At 48.8% G+C, this 22,999-nt stretch overlaps 1 protein-coding gene across 4 annotated transcripts in view; it reads right to left on the bottom strand.

The window, feature by feature from the left end:
* MROH1 (maestro heat like repeat family member 1) overlaps positions 1-22,999 on the bottom strand; it is a 131,704-nt gene that overhangs the window by 36,480 nt on the left and 72,225 nt on the right. For all 4 annotated transcript variants that reach the window (XM_064384717.1, XM_012473282.3, XM_064384718.1 and 1 more), the window contains 2 exons: positions 14,097-14,219; positions 82-189 (listed from right to left, as the gene is read on the bottom strand). In XM_064384717.1, coding sequence (XP_064240787.1) covers positions 82-189; positions 14,097-14,219 — 231 coding nt within the window. The remainder of the gene's footprint in view (positions 1-81; positions 190-14,096; positions 14,220-22,999) is intronic.

The raw sequence follows: 22,999 nt of genomic DNA, 5'->3' as shown, positions 1-22,999 counted from the left end.
CTTTGTTGGGCCTGAGCACCCCGGGCCACTACCCTGGAGAGCTCTGTTGTCACCAGGCAGGGACGGGTGCCACGCACTCACGTGATTCATCCTGTCCACGGTGCTGCTGACCAGGTAGAGGGTGCGCACGCTGATGGCCCGCACGCTGTCGGCCTTGGGGTCCTCGCTGCCGGGGCCTGGCTTCTCAGGCTGGAGGAGGGCAAAAGCATATGTGGGTGGCCGTGGCCCTGGGCCTGAGGACACAGCCTGCCTGGAAGCAGGCCAGACCCCAGAGCTCGCCACGGGACAGGCGCACCCCCTGCCACAGACAGGAAAGGCACTCTCCGCTAAGATCGCCCGAGAAAGCAGGCTCACCTGCCTCAGTTCTCATCTCCAAAACAAACAAAACCCTGGGCATTTCCCGGGCTACTGACTCTCTAAGAAATGACTCTGCTCCTGACGCTGCAACGCCTGCAAGGGGAGGAAGCAGAGAGCCTCTGCGGGAACGCTAACCGTGTCAGAAAACCTGCTTCCCACTAGGGCTGCACCCAGCTCCGGCAGCCGCGGTGGGCTGGATGCCTGCCGTCCTCTGGGTACACTCAGCTCCCTGGGAGGCGTCCCTGTAAGAAGATGACTTCTGTTTCCCACACGTACCATTCAGGTTTTGAAACACCAAAAAGTAAAGGCTCAACAACAAAGAGGCATTGAAAAGATGGCAGCATGGCAGGGACTCCTAATCTCTCTCTTTCAGAAGCCAAAAGTCACACAGAAAAAAAACAGTGATATTTAGGCCTTGAACAATTTTTACAGCAGCCTCTAAAAATATAGATAGACCTTTATACTAAACACGCACAAGCCGCTTTGAAATCCAGACCATTAGGGCAAAAATAATATTGCAACCAACACTAAAAAGCAGAAATCAATCTGGCCAGATTCAATATAACAATAAAATGCAGATCCACAACAGCCCTGAAAACCTATCGACCTGGAGATTGTAAAGATCATGAAAATCGTTTCGGTTAATAAAGAAACCAAATAGAAATTGCAAACTACCTGATCTCGAACACTGAGGACATACTCCAACTCCACCAGAAACACGAGTGTTAGGACGAAGGCCGAGGACAGCGCTCACGCGAAAAGTGCACCGGAAGTACCACAGCAGGGAAAGCCCTAAGACGGCGTGAAAAACCATCACCACGAAACAAAGGATTCAACTCAGGAAACGAATAATGTAACGACTCACTGAGGAAGAAATAATTAACTTGGAAGAACAGACTGCCGAAGACTTCAAGGAAGAAGAAATTTTAAAAGAATGAAAGAAGAAAAAGCTAAAAGATGTGAAGACACCAGGGGCAGTGGCTCACGCCTGTAATCCCAGCACTTTGGGAGGCCAAGGTGGGTGGATCACCTGAAGTCAGGAGTTCGAGACCAGCCTGGCCAACATGGTGAAACCCTGTCTCTACAAAAAACAAAAATTAGTCAGGCGTGGTGGCAGGCACCTGTAATCCCAGCTACTCAGGAGGCTGAGGCAGGAGGATAGCTTGAACTCAGGAGGCGGAGATTGCAGTGAGCCCAGATCACGCCATTGCACTCCAGCCTGGCAGACAAGAGGAAGACTGAGTCTTTAAAAAAAAAAGTGAAGACAGCAGTGCTAGTGTTCAGATAACAGATAACCAGAGTCAGAGTAATACAGAAACAAGGGCAAGAAATCCTCAAGAAATAAAGGAGCAAGCCTCCCAGAAACAGAAGAGGAGAGGCTCATTGAGGGTCCGAAAAGCAGGGGCACAGGCAGCCCTCGGTGAGCTGGGATGCCTTCCTGCACCAGAAAGGGAAACCAGGCTGCAAGACAGGGGCCTGTGCGCTCGAAGGTGCTGCTAAGTGTGGGACAGTTTGAACAACAGGCCAGCGACAGGAACCGTGCATGGATCATTACGTAAAACAGCAAAACAGGAGTCCACGCTGAGAGAGATGTGTGCTCATGAGAACAGGAGAGGCTCTGTACAGCAGTATCACTGGGGTTAGAAAATCATCCATGGACGATAAAAACAAGTGATGTTGACTACAGTTGATTTACTTTCTGAGATGGAGTCTCACACTGCCACCCAGGCTGGAGTGCAGTGGCGTGATCTGGGCTCACTGCAACCTCCACCTCCTGGGTTCAAGTGATTCTCCTGCCTCAGCCTCCTGAGTAGCTGGGATTACAGGCACCCACCACCACGCCGGCTAATGTTTTTGTATTTTTAGTAGAGATGGGGTTTCACCATGTTGGCCAAGCTGTTCTCGAACTCCTGATCTCAAGTGATCCACCCGCCTTGGCCTCCCAAAGTGCTGGGATGACAGGTGTGAGACTCTGCACCTGGCCTGATGCTGCCTAAAAGTTTAATCACAAGAAGATGTTTTCTTAATTCCAAAGATCTCCCTACAAACTACTCATTTACTACAAGGCGGAAGCAGCAACTTTCCAGTGCAGAAACTGAGCACAGACAAGTGATCAGACTTAACAAGATCAATGTGGAAACAAGCCAACACTGGGACCCCCAAAACGACACACTGGTGGGGCACGCAGGATTTCATGAGATTCCCCCCAAACTGCATCGTCTGGGTCAGATCATGAGGAGACACCACACGCTTGAGCTACTCAGCAAAATAACTGGTCTCAATTCTTTGAAAGTATCCAGGCCAACAAACACCAGGGCAGGAGGCTAACCGACACAGCAGCCACACGAAGTATGTGTCTGGGCTGCACCCTGCACCGGAAAGCAATTAAAGGGACAGAACTGGGATGACCGAGGAAGCGCATGATCAAGTGACACCGTGGCCTCCATGCTGAATTTCCTGATTCCAACAGCTGGACTATGGTTATGCAGAACAATGTCCTCATTCTTAGGAAATAAGGTATTTAGTAGTCAGTGATAAAGGGACACAATGTCTCAGATTTTCTCTCGAGTTGGGAAAAAATGCACATGTGTATGTGTGTACAAATTATATAAAGAATACCACACAAAGGCATAAGAAAAGTATACACCATGATCTCTTATAAATATAGACATGAAAGTCCTCAACAAACCAGCACATGAACACGACGATGTATACAAGCGATTATACACCATGATCAAGTGGGATTTATCTCAGGAATGCACACTTAACATCTGAAATCACCTAATGAAATACACCATATCATATAAAGAACAAAGATGACAAGCTCCTCTTAGACACAGAAAGAAGCACATACAATTTACAACTTCTTCAAAACATTCAACAAAGCAGGACTAGAAGGCGGCATCCGTGACCTGACGAAGGAGCACAGAGGGGGTCACACCTGATGGTGCTGGCCTAAACGCTTCCACACAGAGAAGGAATAAGACAAGGGTGTCTGTTCACAACCATTTCATTCAACAGTTCTAGCTGGGACAACTCAGCAAGAAAATTAAATAAAAGGCATCCAGATTGAAAATAAAGAAGTAGAACTATAGTTGTAGATGATATATTCTTTATAGAAAATCCTACGAAATCCAATAAAAACTATTATAACTAATGAGCGAGTTCAACAAGATTGCAGCATACAAGATCAATATGAAAGGATAATTGTATTTCTATATAGTAGCAAAGAATAAACTTCAAATGAAATTAAGAAAATAATTCAGGCTGGGTGCTGTGGTCCCAGCACTTTAGGAGGCTGAGACGGGTGGATGGCTTGAAGTCAGGAGTTTGAGACTAGCCTGGCCAACATGGTGAAACCCCATCTCTACCAAACAAACAAACAAACAAACAAAAAGTAGCTGGGTATGGTTGTGAGTTAATCCCAGCTACTCAGGAAGCTAGAGCAGGAGAATTGCTTGAGCTCGGAAGCAGGGGTTGCAATGAGCCGGTATTGCACCACTACACTCCAGCCTGGGAGACAGAGTAAGACTCTAACTAAAAGAAAAAAAGAAAAAAAAAATTCCATTTACAATAGCATCAAAAAGAATAAAATATTTATGAATAAATCTAATGAAAGAAGTGTAAAACTTATACTCTGAAAACGTCAAAATAATGTTAAAAGAAATTAAAGACCTAAATAAATAGAAATACATCCCATGTTCATATATACAAAGATTTTAGTGACTTCTGTGCAAGAATTGACAATCTGATCCCAAAATAATTCACATGGTAATTCAAGGGACCCAAAATAGCCAAAACAATCTTGAAAAACAACAAAGTTGGAGCACTCCTATTTCCCAATTTCAGAATTTGCTACAAACTATTTTCACAGCAGCATTATTCACAGCAGCCAGCAGGTGGCAGCAGCCGAAGTGTCCACAGAGGAATGAATGGAATAAGCAAATACGGCATTGGCACACAGGGAATATTCAGCCCCGAAGGAGGGAAATTCTGGCACCTGCTACACCATGGAAGAACATTCAGGACCTTATGCTGAGTAGGAGAAGCCAGACACCAAAGAACAAACACTGTTTACGTCCATTTACACGAAGCACCTCAAGCGGTGAAATTCATAGAGAAGGTAGAATGGCTGGGTGCAGGAGCTGGGGGAGGAGAATGGGAGTTAGCATTTCATGGGGACAGTTTCTGTTTGGGAACATGGACAAGCTGTGGCGCTGGAAGGTGGTGATGGTTGCACACCAATGTGAATGCATTTAATGTTTAACTGTACACTTAAAATTGGCTGAGACAGTAAAGTTTATGTTATTTTACCATAATAAAAATGTTTTATTGAAAAGGCAGTCCTGGCCAGGTGCTGTGGCTCTTGCCTGTAACCTCAGCCCTTTGGGAAGCCGAGGCAGAAAGATTGCTTGAGCTCAGGAGTTCCAGACTGGCCTGGGCAACATGACAGAGACCCCATCCCTACAAAAACACAATTAAAAATTAGCCAGGTGTGTTGGTGGCCACCTGAGGTCCCAGCTACATGGGAGACCGAGGCAGGAGGATTGCCTGAGCCTGGGAGGTTGAGGCTGCAGTGAGCCAAGACTGCATCACTATACTCCAACCTGGACAACAAAGCAAGACCCTATCTCATAAAAAAAAATAAACAAAGCACCCAATGTAATCTACCATACTAACAGTCAAAAGCAGAAAAAATACATAATTTCACCAATAGATGCACAAAAAGTGTTTCAATTCTGACATCAATCTATAAGTCTTAGAAAACTAGAAATAGGAATTTCTTCAAGTTGATAAAGGGGATCCATGAAAACCTATCACAGGTGGGAGCAAAAACAGTGGCTCTCATGGAGACGGAGAGAGGCTGGTGGTTGACAGAGGCTGGGAAGGGTGTGGGGGGGTGATGAAGACAGGTTCATTAATGCGTACAAATATATATTGAGAAAAAAGACCTAGTATCCTATAGATCAGCAGGGTGACTGGTGACTAGAGGTTATCCTACTATAGATTATGCTATAGATTACAGATTACAGTATAATCTACTGTACATTTCTAAATAGCTGAAAAGGAATAATTAGAATGCTTGTAGCATTAAAAAAAAAAAAATACAAACATGCAAGGTGGTGGATATCCCAGTTACACACATTTGATCTCTACACATAATATGAACATATTAAATAATCACATGTACCCAGTATATGTAAATCTATTATGTGTCAATGAAAATAAGAAAGCAAGTTCATCTCAGGAGAGACTTTCTCTCAGTGACTCCGCTTTACTGTCCGTCTCGGGTGTGACCCTGTCTCAGTGACTCCGCTTTACTGTCCGTCTCGGGTGTGACCCTGTCTCAGTGACTGCTTTACTGTCCGTCTCGGGTGTGACCCTGTCTCAGTGACTCTGCTTTACTGTCCATCTCGGGTGTGACCCTGTCTCAGTGACTCTGCTTTACTGCCCGTCTCGGGTGTGACACTGTCTCAGTGACTCCGCTTTACTGTCCGTCTCGGGTGTGACCCTGTCTCAGTGACTCCGCTTTACTGTCCGTCTCGGGTGTGACCCTGTCTCAGTGACTCCGCTTTACTGTCCGTCTCGGGTGTGACCCTGTCTCAGTGACTCCGCTTTACTGTCTGTCTCGGGTGTGACCCTGTCTCAGTGACTCCGCTTTACTGTCCGTCTCGGGTGTGACCCTGTCTCAGTGACTCCGCTTTACTGTCCGTCTCGGGTGTGACCCTGTCTCAGTGACTCCGCTTTACTGTCCGTCTCGGGTGTGACCCTCTCAGTGACTCCGCTTTACTGTCAGTCTCGGGTGTGACCCTCTCAGTGACTCCGCTTTACTGTCTGTCTCGGGTGTGACCCTCTCAGTGACTCCGCTTTACTGTCCGTCTCGGGTGTGACCCTCTCAGTTACTCCGCTTTACTGTCCGTCTCGGGTGTGACCCTGTCTCAGTGACTGCTTTACTGTCCGTCTCGGGTGTGACCCTGTCTCAGTGACTCCGCTTTACTGCCTGTCTCGGGTGTGACCCTGTCTCAATGACTGCTTTACTGTCCGTCTCGGGTGTGACCCTGTCTCAGTGACTCCGCTTTACTGTCCGTCTCGGGTGTGACCCTGTCTCAATGACTGCTTTACTGTCCATCTCGGGTGTGACCCTGTCTCAGTGACTCTGTTTTACTGTCCGTCTCGCGTGTGACCTTGTCTCAGTGACTCTGCTTTACTGTCCGTCTCGGGTGTGACCCTGTCTCAGTGACTCCGCTTTACTGTCTGTCTCGGGTGTGACCTTGTCTCAGTGACTCTGCTTTACTGCCTTTCACAGGAGCTCCATTTTTTCCGACTTGAAGATCTGGGGCAGCGCTGTGTCCAGGAAGTCCACGGGCGCCTTTTTCAACAGCATGTGCTTGCTGTGTGTCTCTGTGTCACATTTTGCTAATTCTTGGAATACTTCAAACTGTCTCATTATTATTTTATCTGTGATTAGCGATCTCTGAAGTTGCTACCATAATTGTTTTGGGGTGCCATGAACTGCAGTAAGACTGCAAGTGTAATCTATGAATGTTGGGTGTCCTGACACAGTGCCAGGCACTCCCTCTCTCCCTCTGCTACGGTCTCCCTGTTCCCTGAAACACAAGAATATTGAAGTTAGTCCAATGAAACCCTACAATAGCCTCTGTGTTCATGTGAAAAGAAAAGTTGCACATTTCTCACTTTAAATCAAAGGCCAGAAATGATTAAGCTTAGTGATGAAGGATGTTAAAAGCTGAAATAGGCCAAAACCCAGACCTTGTGCTAGTCAGCCACGTTGTGAATGCAAAGGAAAAGCTCCTGAAGGAAATGAAAAGTGTTACTCCAGTGAACATACAAATGATAAGAAAACAAAACAGCTTTACTGCTGACATAGAGAACGTCTGAATGGTCTGCATAGAAACCAGACCAGCCAAACATTCCCTTAAGCCAAGGCCTAATCCAGAGCAACTCTCTTCGACTCTGTGAAGGCTCAGAGTGGTGAGGAAGCTGTTAAAGACAAGCTCGAAGCTGGCAGAGGTGGGTTCATGAGGATCAAGGAAATAAGCCATCTCCACAACAACAGTACAAGGTGAGGCAGAAACTGCTGAAGGCCAAACTGCAACGAGCTGTCCAGGAGATTCAGCAAAGAGCATTGTTTTTCCTCCTGAGACGAAGTCTAGCTCTGTTGCCCAGGCTGGAGTGCAGTGGTGCCATCTCGGCTCACTGTAGCCTCTGCCTCCCAGGTTCAAATGATTCTCCTGCCTCAGCTTCCCAAGTAGCCGGGAATAGAGGTGCAGTCCATCATGCTCGGCTAAGTTTTGTATTTTTAGTAGAGATGGAGTTTCACCATGTTGGCCAGGCTGGTCTCAAAACTCCTGGCCTCAAGTGATCCACCAGCCTCAGTCTTCCAAAGTGCTGGGATTACAGGTGTGAGTTGTAATGAAGGCAAAGGAAAAGCTATGAGAAAACAAAACAGCCTTACTGCTGCATGGAGAACATTTTAAGAGCATTTTATTATTTCTTTCTTTGGTTTTTTGTTTTTCTTTGAGATGGAGTCTCGCTCTGTTGCCCAGGTGGGCAGACTGCTTGAGCTCAGGAGTTCAAGACCAACCTGGGCAATATAGCGAAACCTATCTTTTAAAAAAAAATTCAAAACAAAACAAAAATTAGCTGAGTGTGTTGGTGCGTGCCTGTAGTCCCAGCTACTCAGGAGGCTTAGGTGGAAGGATTGATTGAGTCCCAGAAGTTGAGGCTGCAGTGAGCTGTGATTGAGCCACTGCACTCCGGCCTGGGTTACAGAGTGAGACCCTATTGAAAATAAAAAGAAGAAAGAAAAAATCATAAGGCGATTGATTGCTGCCACAGATAGTGATTTCTCTCACAGATCTGGGCAACAAAAATTTAAAACCTTCTGGAAAGGACTCACCATAGTGGATACCATTAAGAATATTTGTGATTCATGGGAAGAGGTCAACAATACCAACATGAACAGGAGTTTGGAAGAAGTTGATTCCAAACCTCATGGATAACTTTGAGGGGGTCAAGACATCAGTGGAGGAAGTCATTGCAAATGTGGTGGAAACAGCAAGAGAATTAGAATTGAAAGTGGAGTCTGAAGATGGAAGTGAATTGCTGCCATCTCATGATCAAACTGCAATGGATGACTTGTTTCTTTTGGATGGGCAAAGGAAGTGGTTTCTTGAGACTGAACGTGCTCCTGGTGAAAATGCTGTGAACACTGTTGAAATGACAGCAGAGGATTTAGAGTATTCCATAAACTTAGTCGATAAAGCAGTGGCAGGGTTTGAGAGGACCGACTCCCATTTTGAAAGATCTACTGTGGGTAAAATGCTAGCAGTGCATAAGACATAGAAAAGTTTTGTGAACGCAAGAGTCAATCAACGCAGCAAACTTCACTGTTGCCCTATTTTGAGAAATTGTCACAGCCACCCTAACCTTCAGTAACCACTGCCCTGATCAGTCAGCAGCCATCAATATCAAGGCAAGATCCTCCACTAGCAAGAAAATTGTAACTTGCTGATGGCTCAGAAGATCCTTAGCAATTTTTTTTTTAGCAATAAAGTGTTTGTAAGTTAGGCATGTACATTTCTTAGACATAATGCTATTACACATTTAATACACTACAGTATAGTATAAATATAACTTTTTTTTTTTTCTGAGAGGGTCTCCTTCTGTTGCCCAGGCTGGAGTATAATAGTGTGATTACAGCTCACTGCAGCATCAGCCTCCTGGGCTCAAGCGATCCTCCCACCTCAGCCTCTCAAGTAGCTGGGACCGCCAGTGCACGCCACCACACCCAGCTAATTTTTAAATTTTTTTTGTAGAGACAAGGTCTGGCTACATCGTCCAGGCTGGTCTCAAACTCCTGGCCTTAAGTGATTTCCCGCTCCAGCCTCCTAAAGTGCTTCCCCAAACAATATTCTCTTTTCTTTTTTCTTTTTTGAGATAGGGTCTCACGACGTCACCCAGGCTGGAGTGCAGTGGCATGATCACAGCTCACTGCAGCCTCAACGCCCTGTGCTCAAGTGATCCTCCCACCTCAGCCTCCCGAGTGGTTGGGACCTCAGGTGTAAGCCATCAGGCCAGCTAATTTTTTAAATTATTTGTGGAGATAAGGTCTTGCTATGTTGCCAAGGCTGGTCTTAAACTCCCAGGCTCAAGCGATCCTCCTGCCTTGGTCTCCCAAAGTGCTGGGATTACAGGAAAGAGTCACTGCGCTGGCCCAGCATTCTTTTCTTTTTTTTCTTTTAAGACAGGGTCTTGCTCTGTCACCCAGGCTGGAGTACAATGGCGTGATCTCGGCTCACTGCAACCTCCACCTCCCAGGCTTCAGTCATCTTCCTGTCCCAGCCTCCAGAGTAGCTGGGACTACAGGTATGCGCCACCACATCCACCTAACTTTTGTATTTTTTGTGAAGATGGGGTTTCCCCATGTTGTCCAGGCTGGTTTCAAACTCCTGAACTCAAGGAGATTGAATGATCTGCTTCCCTCGGCCTCCCAAAGTGCTGGGATTACAGGCGTGAGCCACTGTGCCCAGCCCCCTGCATTCTTAACAGTAAAAGGCAGTGCATTCCCCTTATGGGAACAAAGCAGGAGTGGCTGCTCTCACCACTTCTATTCATTCAGCATCATTCTGGAGGCTTCACCAAGGCAGTAAGTCAAGAAAAAGAAAAGGTCATCAAGATTTACAAATAAAATGGTCTATATGAAGAAGACATGATGCTCTATTTAGAAAATCCCAAAGAATCTATAAAAAAGCAAAGTCACAGGATACGCAGTTAATATCCAAAAATCAATTCTATATTCTATACGCTAGCAATGAACAGTTAGAAGATGAAATGAACAAAATTATACCATTTATAATGACAGTAAAACAAAAGTCTAACAAAATACCAGAATACACAGAATCTACGTGCTTAGAATCATAAAATACTGGTGAACAAAATCAAAGAAACCTAAATAAATGTAGAAATATACTGTTTTCATGGACTGGAAGACTGAATGTTATCAACAAGATGACTCTAAAATTTACAGGGAGAAACAAAGGAACTAAAATAGCCAAAACATGATAGAAAAAGACCAAATGTGGGAGACTTATAACACCAGAATCCAGAACTTACTATAAAGCATCTGGGTACGGTGGCTCACGCCTGTAATCCCAGTACTTTGGGAGGCTGAGACAGGCTTATCACTTGATGTCAGGAGTTTGAGACCAGCCTGGCCAACACGGTGAAACCCTGTCTCTACTAAAAATACAAAACTTAGCTGGGCATGGTGGCACACGCCTGTAATCCCAGCTACTTGGGAGGCTGAGGCACGAGAATCGCTTGAACCTAGGAGGCGAAGATTGCAGTGAGCTGAGATCACGCCACTGCACTACAGCCTGGGCAAGGGAGTGAGACTCCATCTCAAAAACAAAACAAAACAAAACAAAATTTAGGCTGGGCGTAGTGGCTCACGCCTGTAATCCAAGCACTTTGGAGGCCAAGGCGGGTGGATCACCTGAGGTTGGGAGTTCAAGACCAGTCTAACCAACATGGTGAAACCCCGTCTTTAAAAAAAAAAAAAATTTAACTAAAAATGGATCATAGGCCTATATTTGAGTCCTAAAACTTAAAAGTTTTAGGCCAGGTGTGGCAGCTCACACCTGTAATCCCAACACTTTGGGAGGCCGAGATGGGCAGATCACCTGAGGTCAGGAGTTTTGAGACCAGCCTGGCCAACATGGTGAAACCCTGATCCCAGCTACTCGGGAGGCTGAGGCAGGAGAATCGCTTGAACCCGGGAGGTGCAGGTTGCAGTAAACCAAGATCATGTCAATGCACCCAAGCCTGGGCAACAGAGCGAGATTCTGTCTCAAGTAAGCTGGCCATTAAAAAAACATTAAAACTTCTGCTCTCTGAAAGACAGTGTTAAGAAAGTAAAAAGATAGGCATGCAACAGACCTGTAAGAACACATTTACGGCCAGGCACAGCGGCCCATGCCTATAATCCCAGCACGCTGGGAGACTGAGGCACACAAATCACACAAGTCCAAGAGTTAGAGATCAGCCTGGGTAACATAGGCAGTCTCTATTCAAAAACAAAATAATATGTATTAAAAGTTAAAAAAAAAAAAGTAAAATATTTATAAGCCGTAAGTCCAACGAAGGACTTGTGTCCAGAATATAGAAAGATCTCTCAAAATTCAATAATAAGAAAACAACCCCATTTGAAAATGGGCATAAGAAGTGTCAGGAATGGTGGTGTACGCCCGTGGTCCTACCTACTTGGGAGGCCAAGGAGGGAGAATTGCCTGAGCCCAGGAGTTTGAGGCTATAATGAGCCATTATCCTGCCACTGTACTCCAGCCTGGGCAACAGAGTGAGACCTTGTCTTTAAAAAAAAATTTTTTTTTTTGAGACGGAGTTTCACTCTTGTTGTCCAGGCTAAAGTACAATGGTGCGATCTCGGCTCACTGCAATCTCCGCCTCCTGGGTTCAAGCGATTCTCCTGCCTCAGCCTCCCGAGTAGCTGGGATTACAGGCGCCTGCTATCATGTCCAGCTAATTTTTTGTATTTTTAGTAGAGATGGCATTTCACTGTGTTGGCCAGGCTGGCCTCGAAGTCCTGACCTCAGGTGATCCACTGGCCTCAGCCTCCTAAAATGCTGGGATTACAGGCGTCAGCCACCACACTTGGCAATAATAACTAATTCTAATATTTAACTCATTTCTCTAAAAACCTTAAAATGGAATCTGGCTGGGCATGGTGTATCACGCCTGTAATCCTAACACTTTGGGAGGCTGAGGTGGGTGGATCACCTGAGGTCAGGAGTTCAAGAACAGCCTGGCCATCATCATGGTGAAACCCCATCTTCAAAAAAACTAAAATTAAATAAAAAAATAAATAAAATAAAATGGAATCTACATACAGGTGAAGCTCCCTGGGTTTATCTTCTCTCTTCCTCAGTGGCCCTGCACCTGATTGCTCCAGAATCATTTGGCCACCACTTGGGCTGGACCACAAGAGCCCAGCACCCAATGGCACCACAGGGCCTGCCACTGGTGCTCACCTCCCTCTGCAGTGTGTTTGGCCAACACTCCAAGGCCCACTTGTCCCAGAGCAACATGTCCTGCTTTGCTTTTTTTTTTTTTGAGACAGAGCTTTGCTCTTGTTGTCCAGTCTGGAATGCAATGGCGCAATCTTGGCTCACCACAACCTCCGCCTCCCAGGTTCAAGTGATTCTCCTGCCTCAGCCTCCCGAGTAGCTGGGTTATAGGCATGCACCACCATGCCTGGCTAATTTTTTTTTTTTTTTTGGCATTTTTAGTAGAGATGGGGTTTCTGCATGTTGGTCAGGCTGGTCTTGAACTCCCGACCTCAGGTGATCCACCAGCCTTGGACTCCCAAAGTGGTGCGATTACAGGTGTGAGCCACTGCGCCCAGCCGCTTTGTGAACATTTGATCACGGAGAATTTGAAACATGCAGAAGCAGAAAGATCAGTACACTGAACTCCACACATCAAGCAATGCAGACTGAGTGAGAGCCTCCACAGACACTGCCAGGTATGTGGTTAAATATGTGGTTAAAACATATTTGAGTGCTGGGTATGGTGGCACGCACCTGTAGTCCTAGCACTTTTTGAGGCTGAGATGGGAGGGTGGCTTGAGCTCAGGAATTCAAAAGCAGCCTGGGCAACCTAGTGAGATCCCGTCTCTACAAAAAGTAAAAAATTAGCTGGGTGTGGTGGCACGGGCCTGTAGCCCCAGCTACTCAGGAGGCTGAGGTAGGAGGATCGCTTCAGCCCAGTTCAAGGCTGCAGGGAGCTGTGATCTCACGAATGCACTCCAGTCGGGGTGACAGAGTGAGACCTTGTCTCAAAAATAATAACAATTATTATTATTACATAGATATAAATATTTGAGTCTGTTAGATTCCATCCTATTTAAAACAGTTTTTGTTTTTAGAAAACTTTCATAATGTTTTCTAATATTAAAAGAAACCTCCAAGTCCCAAACTCTTAGGAACTAATAGACTAAAACAGAGGCCTTGGCTCTCCAGTTCATGCCTAATGACCCACAGAGCTGCTGTGAAGATGCTGAGGTCAGAATCAGCCGAGCTGGTGGTGCCCACCTGCTGGGGCCTGCACGACAGGCCCTGACAACCATGCGCTTAGAGGCAACATCAGATTATGCTCTCGCTGAGCTCTGACGTTTCAGGATAAATACACAGATCCCACTTGGGGCACAGTGGGCACCGCAGTGATGGTCACATCCTACCTTGCTCTCCTTCAAGAAGAAATCAGCATTTGTAACTTCTTAAGTAGAAGAGCCCCAAATAGAACAATCTCTCTATTTCCTGCCTCTGCGTTCTGACTCCTGGGAGCTGCCGAGAGGACGAGCGCAGTGCAGAGGCTCTGACTCGGCAACCAGAGGGAGCCGGGCACAGTGGTCTGCACCTGTAGTCTTGGGGGGCTGAGGCGGGAGGGTCGCTTGCTCCCAGGAGTTTGAGGTTGCAGCATGCTATGATCACACCTGAGAATAGCCACTGCACTCCAGCCCAGGCAACACAGTTAGACCCTGTCTCTCTTAACAAACAAAAGACAGCAGAGGGTGCCTCCGCACGCAGACTGTGGCCCACACATCCACCCTCTGCCGGGCCAGCGGCTCCTGATACAGTGCCTAACACAGGTCAGGGGCAGCACGGGCCTAGAAGGCGGGCAAGGTGTCAGGGCCTTACCTCTCCCTCGGGGGGCAGCGCGCACTGCTGCACGATGTACTCAATCATCGCCTCACCTCCAGGCTGCTCCAGGTAGCCGTGGTGCGCCATGGCGCTGATCACCTGCACCACTGCCCGCTTCACCTGCCCAGAACCAATGGGAGATCAGGAAGGGGAGACGCACACAGAGACGGCCATACCAGTCCAACCAGCAGAGGGCAACCTCACCGTTCCCCCACCCACACCCAGACACGAACCCGCACCTGCACCTACACCAACACCTGTAGCTGCACCCACACCTGGGTCTGCACCTGAATCCATATCTGTACCTGGACCTACCCCGACACATGGACCGGAATCTACCTGCATCCACATCTGGGCCTGCACCTGTACCTATCTGTATCCATACCCGAGTCTGGGCCTGTACCCACATACCTGGGCCTGCAGCCGCCCTGGGACCTGTACCTGCACCCACACCTGCACCTGCACCCTTGCAACTGTAGCCACCTGAACGCACATCCACCCATGCCTGCTCCCATATCTGTATCTGAACCTATCTTCCTCCACACCTTTGCCAGCACTAACACCGACACCCATATCTATACCTACCTGCATTCACAGCTGAGTCTGCACTCACACCCATATCTATAACTACCTGCATCCACACCTGGGTCTGCACCCACACCCATATCTATACCTACCTGCATCCACACCTGAGCCCGCACTCACACCCATATCTCTATCTACCTGCATCCACACCTGAGCCTGCACCCACTCCCATATCTATACGTACCTGCACCCACACCTGAGTCTGCACCTACACCCATATCTATACCTACCTGCAACTACACCTGAGCCTGCACCCACACCCATATCTATAACTACCTGAATCCACACCTGAGTCTGCACCCACACCCATATCTATACTTAACAGCATCCACACCTGGGTCTGAACCCACATCCATATCTATACCTACCTGCATTCACACCAGGGTCTGCACCCACAGGCATATCTATACGTACCTGCATTCACGCCTGGGTGTGCACCCACACGCATATCTATACCTACCTGCATTCACACCTGGGTCTGCACCCACACCCATATCTATACCTACCTGCACCCACACCTGGGTCTGCACCCACACCCATATCTATACCTACCTGCATCCACACCTGAGTCTGCACCCACACCCATATCTATACCTACCTGCATCCACACCTGGGTCTGCACCCACATTCATATCTATACCTACCTGAACCCACACCTGCATCTGCACCCACACCCATATCTATACATACCTGCACCCACACCTGGGTCTGGACCCACATCCATATCTATACCTACCTACATTCACACCTGAGCCTGCACACACACCTGAGTCTGCACCCACACCCATATCTATACCTACCTGCATTCACACCTGGGTCTGCACCCACACCCATATCTACACCTACCTGCATTCACACCTGGGGCTGCACCCACACCCATATCTATACCTACCTGCATTCACACCTGGGTCTGAACCCACATTCATATCTATACCTACCTGCACCCACACCTGCATCTGCACCCACACCCATATCTATACATACCTGCACCCACACCTGGGTCTGGACCCACATCCATATCTATACCTACCTGCATCCACACCGGGGTCTGCACCCACACCCATATCTATACCTAACAGCATCCACACCTGGGTCTGCACCCACACCCATATCTATACCTACCTGCATTCACACCTGGGTCTGAACCCACATTCATATCTATACCTAACTGCACCCACACCTGCATCTGCACCCACACCCATATCTATACATACCTGCACCCACACCTGGGTCTGGACCCACATCCATATCTATACCTACCTGCATTCACACCGGAGTCGGCAACCACACCCATATCTATACCTAACAGCATTCACACCTGGGTCTGCAACCACACCCATATCTATACCTACCTGCATTCACACCTGGGTCTGTACCCACATTCATATCTATACCTACCTGCATCCACACTTGGGTCTGCACCCACATTCATATCTATACCTACCTGCACCCACACCTGGGTCTGCACCCACACCCATATCTATACCTACCTGCATCCACACCTGGGTCTGCACTCACATTCATATCTATACCTACCTGCACCCACACCTGCATCTGCACCCACACCCATATCGATACATACCTGCACCCACACCTGGGTCTGGACCCACATCCATATCTATACCTACCTGCACCCACAACCATATCTATACCTACCTGCATGTACACCTGAGCCTGCACCCACACCCATATCTATACCTACCTGCATCCACACCTGGGTCAGCACCCACACCCATATCTATACCTACCAGCATCCACACATGAGCCTGAACCCAAACCCATATCTATACCTACCTGCATCCACACCTGGGTCTGTACCCACACCCATATCTATACCTACCTGCACCCACACCCATATCTATAACTACCTTCATAGACACCTGGGTCTGCACCCACACCCATATGTATACCTACCTGCATTCACACCCGGGTCTGCACTCACACCCATATCTATACCTACCTGTACCCACACCTGAGCCCACACCCACACCCATATCTATACCTACCTGCAACTACACCTGAGTCTATACCGACACCCATAACTATACCTACATACATTCACACCTGAGCCTGCACCCACACTCATAACTATACCTACCTGTATCCACACCTGAGCCTGCACCCACACCCATATCCATATCTACCTGTATCCACACCTGAGTTTGCACCTACACCCATATCTATACCTACCTGCACCCACACCTGGGTCTGCACCCACACCCATATCTATACCTACCTGCATCCACACCTGAGCCTACACCCACACCCATATCCATATCTACCTGCATCACACCTGGGTCTGCACCCACACACATATCTATACCTACCTGCATTCACACCTGGGTCTGCACCCACACCCATATCTGTAACTACCTTCATCCAGACCTGGGTTTGCAACCACACCCATACCTATAACTACCTGCATCCACAGCTGGCTCTGCACCCACATCTATATCTATACCTACCTGCATTCACACCTGGGTCTGCACTCACACCCATATCCATATCTACCTGCATCCACACCTGGGTCTGCACCCAACCCCATATCTATACGTACCTGCATTCACACCTCGGTCTGCACCCACACCCATATCTATACCTACCTGCATTCACACCTGGGTCTGCACCCACACCCATATCTATAACTACCTGCATCCACAACTGGGTCTGCACCCACACCCATATCTATACCTACCTGCATCCACACCTGAGCCCGCACTCACACCCATATCTATATCTACCTGCATCCACACCTGAGCCTGCACCCACACCCATATCTATACCTACCTGCACCCACACCTGAGTCTGCACCCACACCCATATCTATACCTACCTGCAACTACCCCTGAGCCTGCACCCACACCCATATCTATAACTACCTGAATCCACACCTGAGTCTGCACCGACACCCATATCTATACCTAACAGCATCCACACCTGGATCTGCACCCACACCCATATCTATACCTACCTGCATTAACACCTGAGCCTGCATCCACACCCATATCTATACCTACCTGCATCCACATCTGAGTCTGTACACACACCCATATCTATACCTACCTGCATTCACAGCTGGGTCTGCACCCACACCCATATCTATAACTACCTGTATTCACATCTGGGTTTGTACACACACCCATATCTATACCTACCTGCATTCACACCTGAGCCCGCACCCACAACCATATCTATACCTACCAGCATCCACACCTGAGCCTGCACCCACACACATATCTATACCTACGTGCATCCACACCTGGGTCTGCACCCACACCCATATGTATAACTACCTGCATCTACACCTGAGTCTGCACCCACACCCATATCTATACCTAACAGCATCCACACCTGGGTCTGCACCCACACCCATATCTATACCTACCTGCATTCACACCTAAGCCTGCACCCACACCCATATCTATACCCACCTGCATCCACACCTGAGTCTGCACCCACACCCATATCTATACCTACCTGCATTCACACCTGAGCCTGCACCCACACACATATCTATACCTACCTGCATCCACACCTGAGTTTGCACCCACACCCATATCTATACCTACCTGCATTCACACCTGGGTCTGCACCCACACCCATATCTATACCTAACAGCATCCACACCTGGGTCTGCACCCACACCCATATCTATACCTACCTGCATTCACACCTGACCCTGCATCCACATCCATATCTATACCTACCTGCATCCACACCTGAGCCTACACCCACACCCATATCCATATCTACCTGCATCCACACCTGGGTCTGCACCCACACCCATATCTATACCTACCTGCTTCACACCTGGGTCTGCACCCACACCCGTATCTATAACTACCTTCATCCACACCTGGGTCTGCACCCACACACATATCTATAACTACCTGCATCCACATCTGGCTCAGCAGCCACATCCTTATCTATACCTACCTGGATTCACACCTGGGTCTGTACACACACCCATATCTATACCTACCTGCATTCACACCTGGGTATGCACCCACACCCATATCTATACCTAACAGCATCCACACCTGGGTCTGCACCCACACCCATATCTATACCTACCTGCATTAACACCTGAGCCTGCATCCACACCCATATCTATACCTACCTGCATCCACACCTGAGTCTGTACACACACCCATATCTATACCTACCTGCATTCACAGCTGGGTCTGTACGCACACCCATATCTTACCTACCTGCATTCACACCTGAGCCTGCACCCACACCCATATCTAAACCTACCTGCATCCACACCTAAGCCTGCACCCACACACATATCTATACCTACGTGCATCCACACCTGCGTCTGCACCCACACCCATATCTATACCTACCTGCATTCACACCTGGGTCTGTACACACACCCTTATCTATACCTACCTGCATTCACAGCTGGGTCTGCACCCACACCCATATCTATAACTACCTGTATTCACATCTGGGTTTGTACACACACCCATATCTATACCTACCTGCATTCACACCTGAGCCCGCACCCACAACCATATCTATACCTACCAGCATCCACACCTGAGCCTGCACCCACACACATATCTATACCTACGTGCATCCACACCTGGGTCTGCACCCACACCCATATGTATAACTACCTGCATCTACACCTGAGTCTGCACCCACACCCATATCTATACCTATCTGCATCCACACCTGCATCTGCACCCACACCCATATCTATACCTACCTGCATCCACACCTGAGCCTGCATCCACACCCATATCTATACGTACCTGCATCCACACCTGGGTCTGCACCCACACCCGTATCTATACCTACCTGCATCTACACCTGAGCCTGCATCCACACCCATATCTACAACTACCTGCATCCACACCTGAGTCTGCACCCACACCCATATCTATACCTACCTGCATCCACACCTGGGTCTGCACCCACACCCATATCTATAACTACCTGCATCTACACCTGAGCCTGCACCCACACCCATATCTATACCTACCTGCATTCACACCTGAGTCTGTACACACACCCATATCTATACCTACCTGCATTCACCCCTGAGCCCATACCCACACCCATATCTATACCTACCTGCAGTCACACCTGAGTCTATACCCACACTCATATCTATTCCTAACTGCATCTACACGAGCCCCCACTCACACTCATATCTATAGCTACCTGCATCCACACCTGAGCCTGCATCCACACCCATATCTATACCTACCTGTATTCACACCTGAGCCCGCACCAACAACCATATCTATACCTACCTGCATCCACACCTGAGTCTATACCCACACCCATATCTATACCTACGTGCATCTACACATCAGCCCGCACTCACACCCATATCTACACCTACCTGCATCCACATCTGGGCCTGCACCTGTACCTATCTGTATCCATACCCGAGTCTGGGCCTGTACCCACATACCTGGGCCTGCAGCCGCCCTGGGTCCTGTACCTGCACCCACACCTGCACCTGCACCCTTGCACCTGTAGCCACCTGCACCCACATCCACCCATGCCTGCTCCCATATCTGTATCTGAACCTATCTTCCTCCACACCTTTGCCAGCACTAACACCGACACCCATATCTATACCTACCTGCATCCACACCTGGGTGTGCACCCACACCCATATCTATACCTACCTGCATTCACAGCTGAGTCTGCACTCACACCCATATCTATAATTACCTGCATCCACACCTGAGCCTGCACCCACACCCATATCTATACCTACCTGCATTCACAGCTGAGTCTGCACTCAGACCCATATCTATACCTACCTACATCTACACCTGAGCCTGCATCCACACCCATATCTATAGCTACCTGCATCCACACCTGGGTCTGCACCCACACCCGTATCTATACCTACCTGCATCTACACCTGAGCCTACACCCACACCCATATCTATACCTACCTGCATCTACACCTGAGCCTGCATCCACACCCATATCTATAACTACCTGCAACTACACCTGAGTCTGCACCCACATCCATATCTATACCTACCTGCATCCACACCTGGGTCTGCACCCACACCCATATCTATAACTACCTGCATCCACCCCTGAGCCTGCATCCACACCCATATCTATACCTACCTGCATCCACACCTGGGTCTGCATCCACACCCATATCTATAACTACCTGCATCTACACCTGAGCCTGCACCCACACCCATATCTATACCTACCTGCATTCACACCTGGGTCTGCACCCACACCCATATCTATACCTACCTGCATTCACACCTGGGGCTGCACCCACACCCATATCTATACCTACCTGCATTCACACCTGGGTCTGCACCCACACCCATATCTATACCTACCTGCATTCACACCTGGGTCTGCACCCACACCCATATCTATACCTACCTGCATTCACACCTGGGTCTGCACCCACACCCATATCTATACCTACCTGCATTCACACCTGAGTCTGCACCCACACCCATATCCATACCTACCTGCATTCACACCTGGGTCTGCACCCACACCCATATCTATACCTACCTGCATTCACACCTGGGTCTGTACACACACCCATAGCTATACCTACCTGCATTCACACCTTGGTCTGTACACACACCCATATCTATACCTACCTGCATTCACAGCTGGGTCTGCACCCACACCCAGATCTATAACTACCTGTATTCACACCTGGGTCTGTACACACACCCATATCTATACCTACCTGCATTCACAGCTGGGTCTGTACGCACACCCATATCTATACCTACCTGCATTCACACCTGAGCCCGCACCCACACCCATATCTATACCTACCTGCATCCACACCTCAGCCTGCACCCACACACATATCTATACCTACGTGCATCCACACCTGAGTCTGCACCCACACCCATATCTATACCTACCTGCATTCACACCTGGGTCTGCACCCACACCCATATCTATAACTACCTGTACCCACACCTGGGTCTGCACCCACACCCATATCTATACCTACCTGCATTCACACCTGGGTCTGTACACACACCCATATCTGTACCTACCTGCATTCACAGCTGGGTCTGCACCCACACCCATATCTATAACTACCTGTATTCACACCTGGGTCTGTACACACACCCATATCTATACCTACCTGCATTCACACCTGAGCCCGCACCCACAACCATATCTATACCTACCTGCATCCACACCTAAGCCTGCACCCACACACATATCTATACCTACGTGCATCCACACCTGGGTCTGCACCCACACCCATATCTATACCTACCTGCATTCACACCTGGGTCTGCACCCACACCTGTTCCTGGATGTACCTGTATACACACCTGCACCTTCACCTGTGCCTGTGTCTGCCTGTTTCTCCGTCCCTAGGCTGCTTGGACACTCCTCGGCTCCTGGAAGGCAGCCTTCCTGCCAGCTTGTTGATGTGCTCAGGTCCGTAGGGAAGAATTCCTTTCCTCCACTCCCCCTCATCTCCCTTCCTGCTGCTGGGGCCTCTCATCATCTCACTTGCTTTCCCTCCTCCATCCACTTCCATTAAGCTGCACCCCAACTCCAAGAGAGCTGCTCTGCTGAGGGCTCTGCCCAACCACTCTGCTCCCAGCCCCCAGACTCCTGGGCACTGGCAGCTGCCTTTCCCAGGCTCCAAATATACCCATCCCTCTGTCCGGGGCTCACCCTGGCCTTGGGGTGGGGCTGCTGTCCCTCTGAGCTAGTTTCTCTCATGTGACCCCCGTGTTTCCTGGGGTGCATCATAAATCTAGTCCCTGAGTCTGCAGTTGTCATCCAAATAATCCTAGAAGTTGAGCCTGCATGTCCAGCCTCGCCTAGTAACTCTACCTGGTGACTTCAAGGCACAGCCAGGCCAATATGGCCAAACCGGCCCTTTCCCCAGTGCCACGGCTCTGCCCATGCTGCCCTCCCTCGGGACCCTTTTCTCCAGCATCACAGTCACGCCTCTGCCCCTTCAGCTCTCAGGTACAGCATCCCCACCCTGAGGAGGCTCCTCCGAGCACTTCCTCCTTGTCCCTCCTTGGGGAACAGGGTGGGTGTGGAGGAGCGAGCCAGCTAGTCCCAGACTGGGTGCGTTTAACCACCTGGCATTGTGGGCATCCAAAGCGACCGGAAGGCCCCATCAGGGGCGCGTCGGGAGAAGCGCTCTGAGCGCTGGGGAGTGTGTGGGACACGTAAGGAGCACCACAGCAGATGTGGCCTGCGGTCCATTTCAGTAGCTTCTGGGGAAACACAGCGAGAGTCCCACAGCAGGCCCCGAGAGGAGCGCCTGCACAAGGCCTGCAGCAGACGCCGGGCTGGGGGATTCT

This window comes from Aotus nancymaae, unplaced genomic scaffold, assembly GCF_030222135.1.
Source record: "Aotus nancymaae isolate 86718 unplaced genomic scaffold, 86718_ANA_hifiasm-v0.15.2.pri h1tg000036l, whole genome shotgun sequence".
Taxonomy (NCBI): Eukaryota; Metazoa; Chordata; class Mammalia; order Primates; family Aotidae; genus Aotus; species Aotus nancymaae.
Note: the sequence above shows the minus strand (reverse complement) of the source record. Positions and strands in the feature narration are given on the sequence as shown.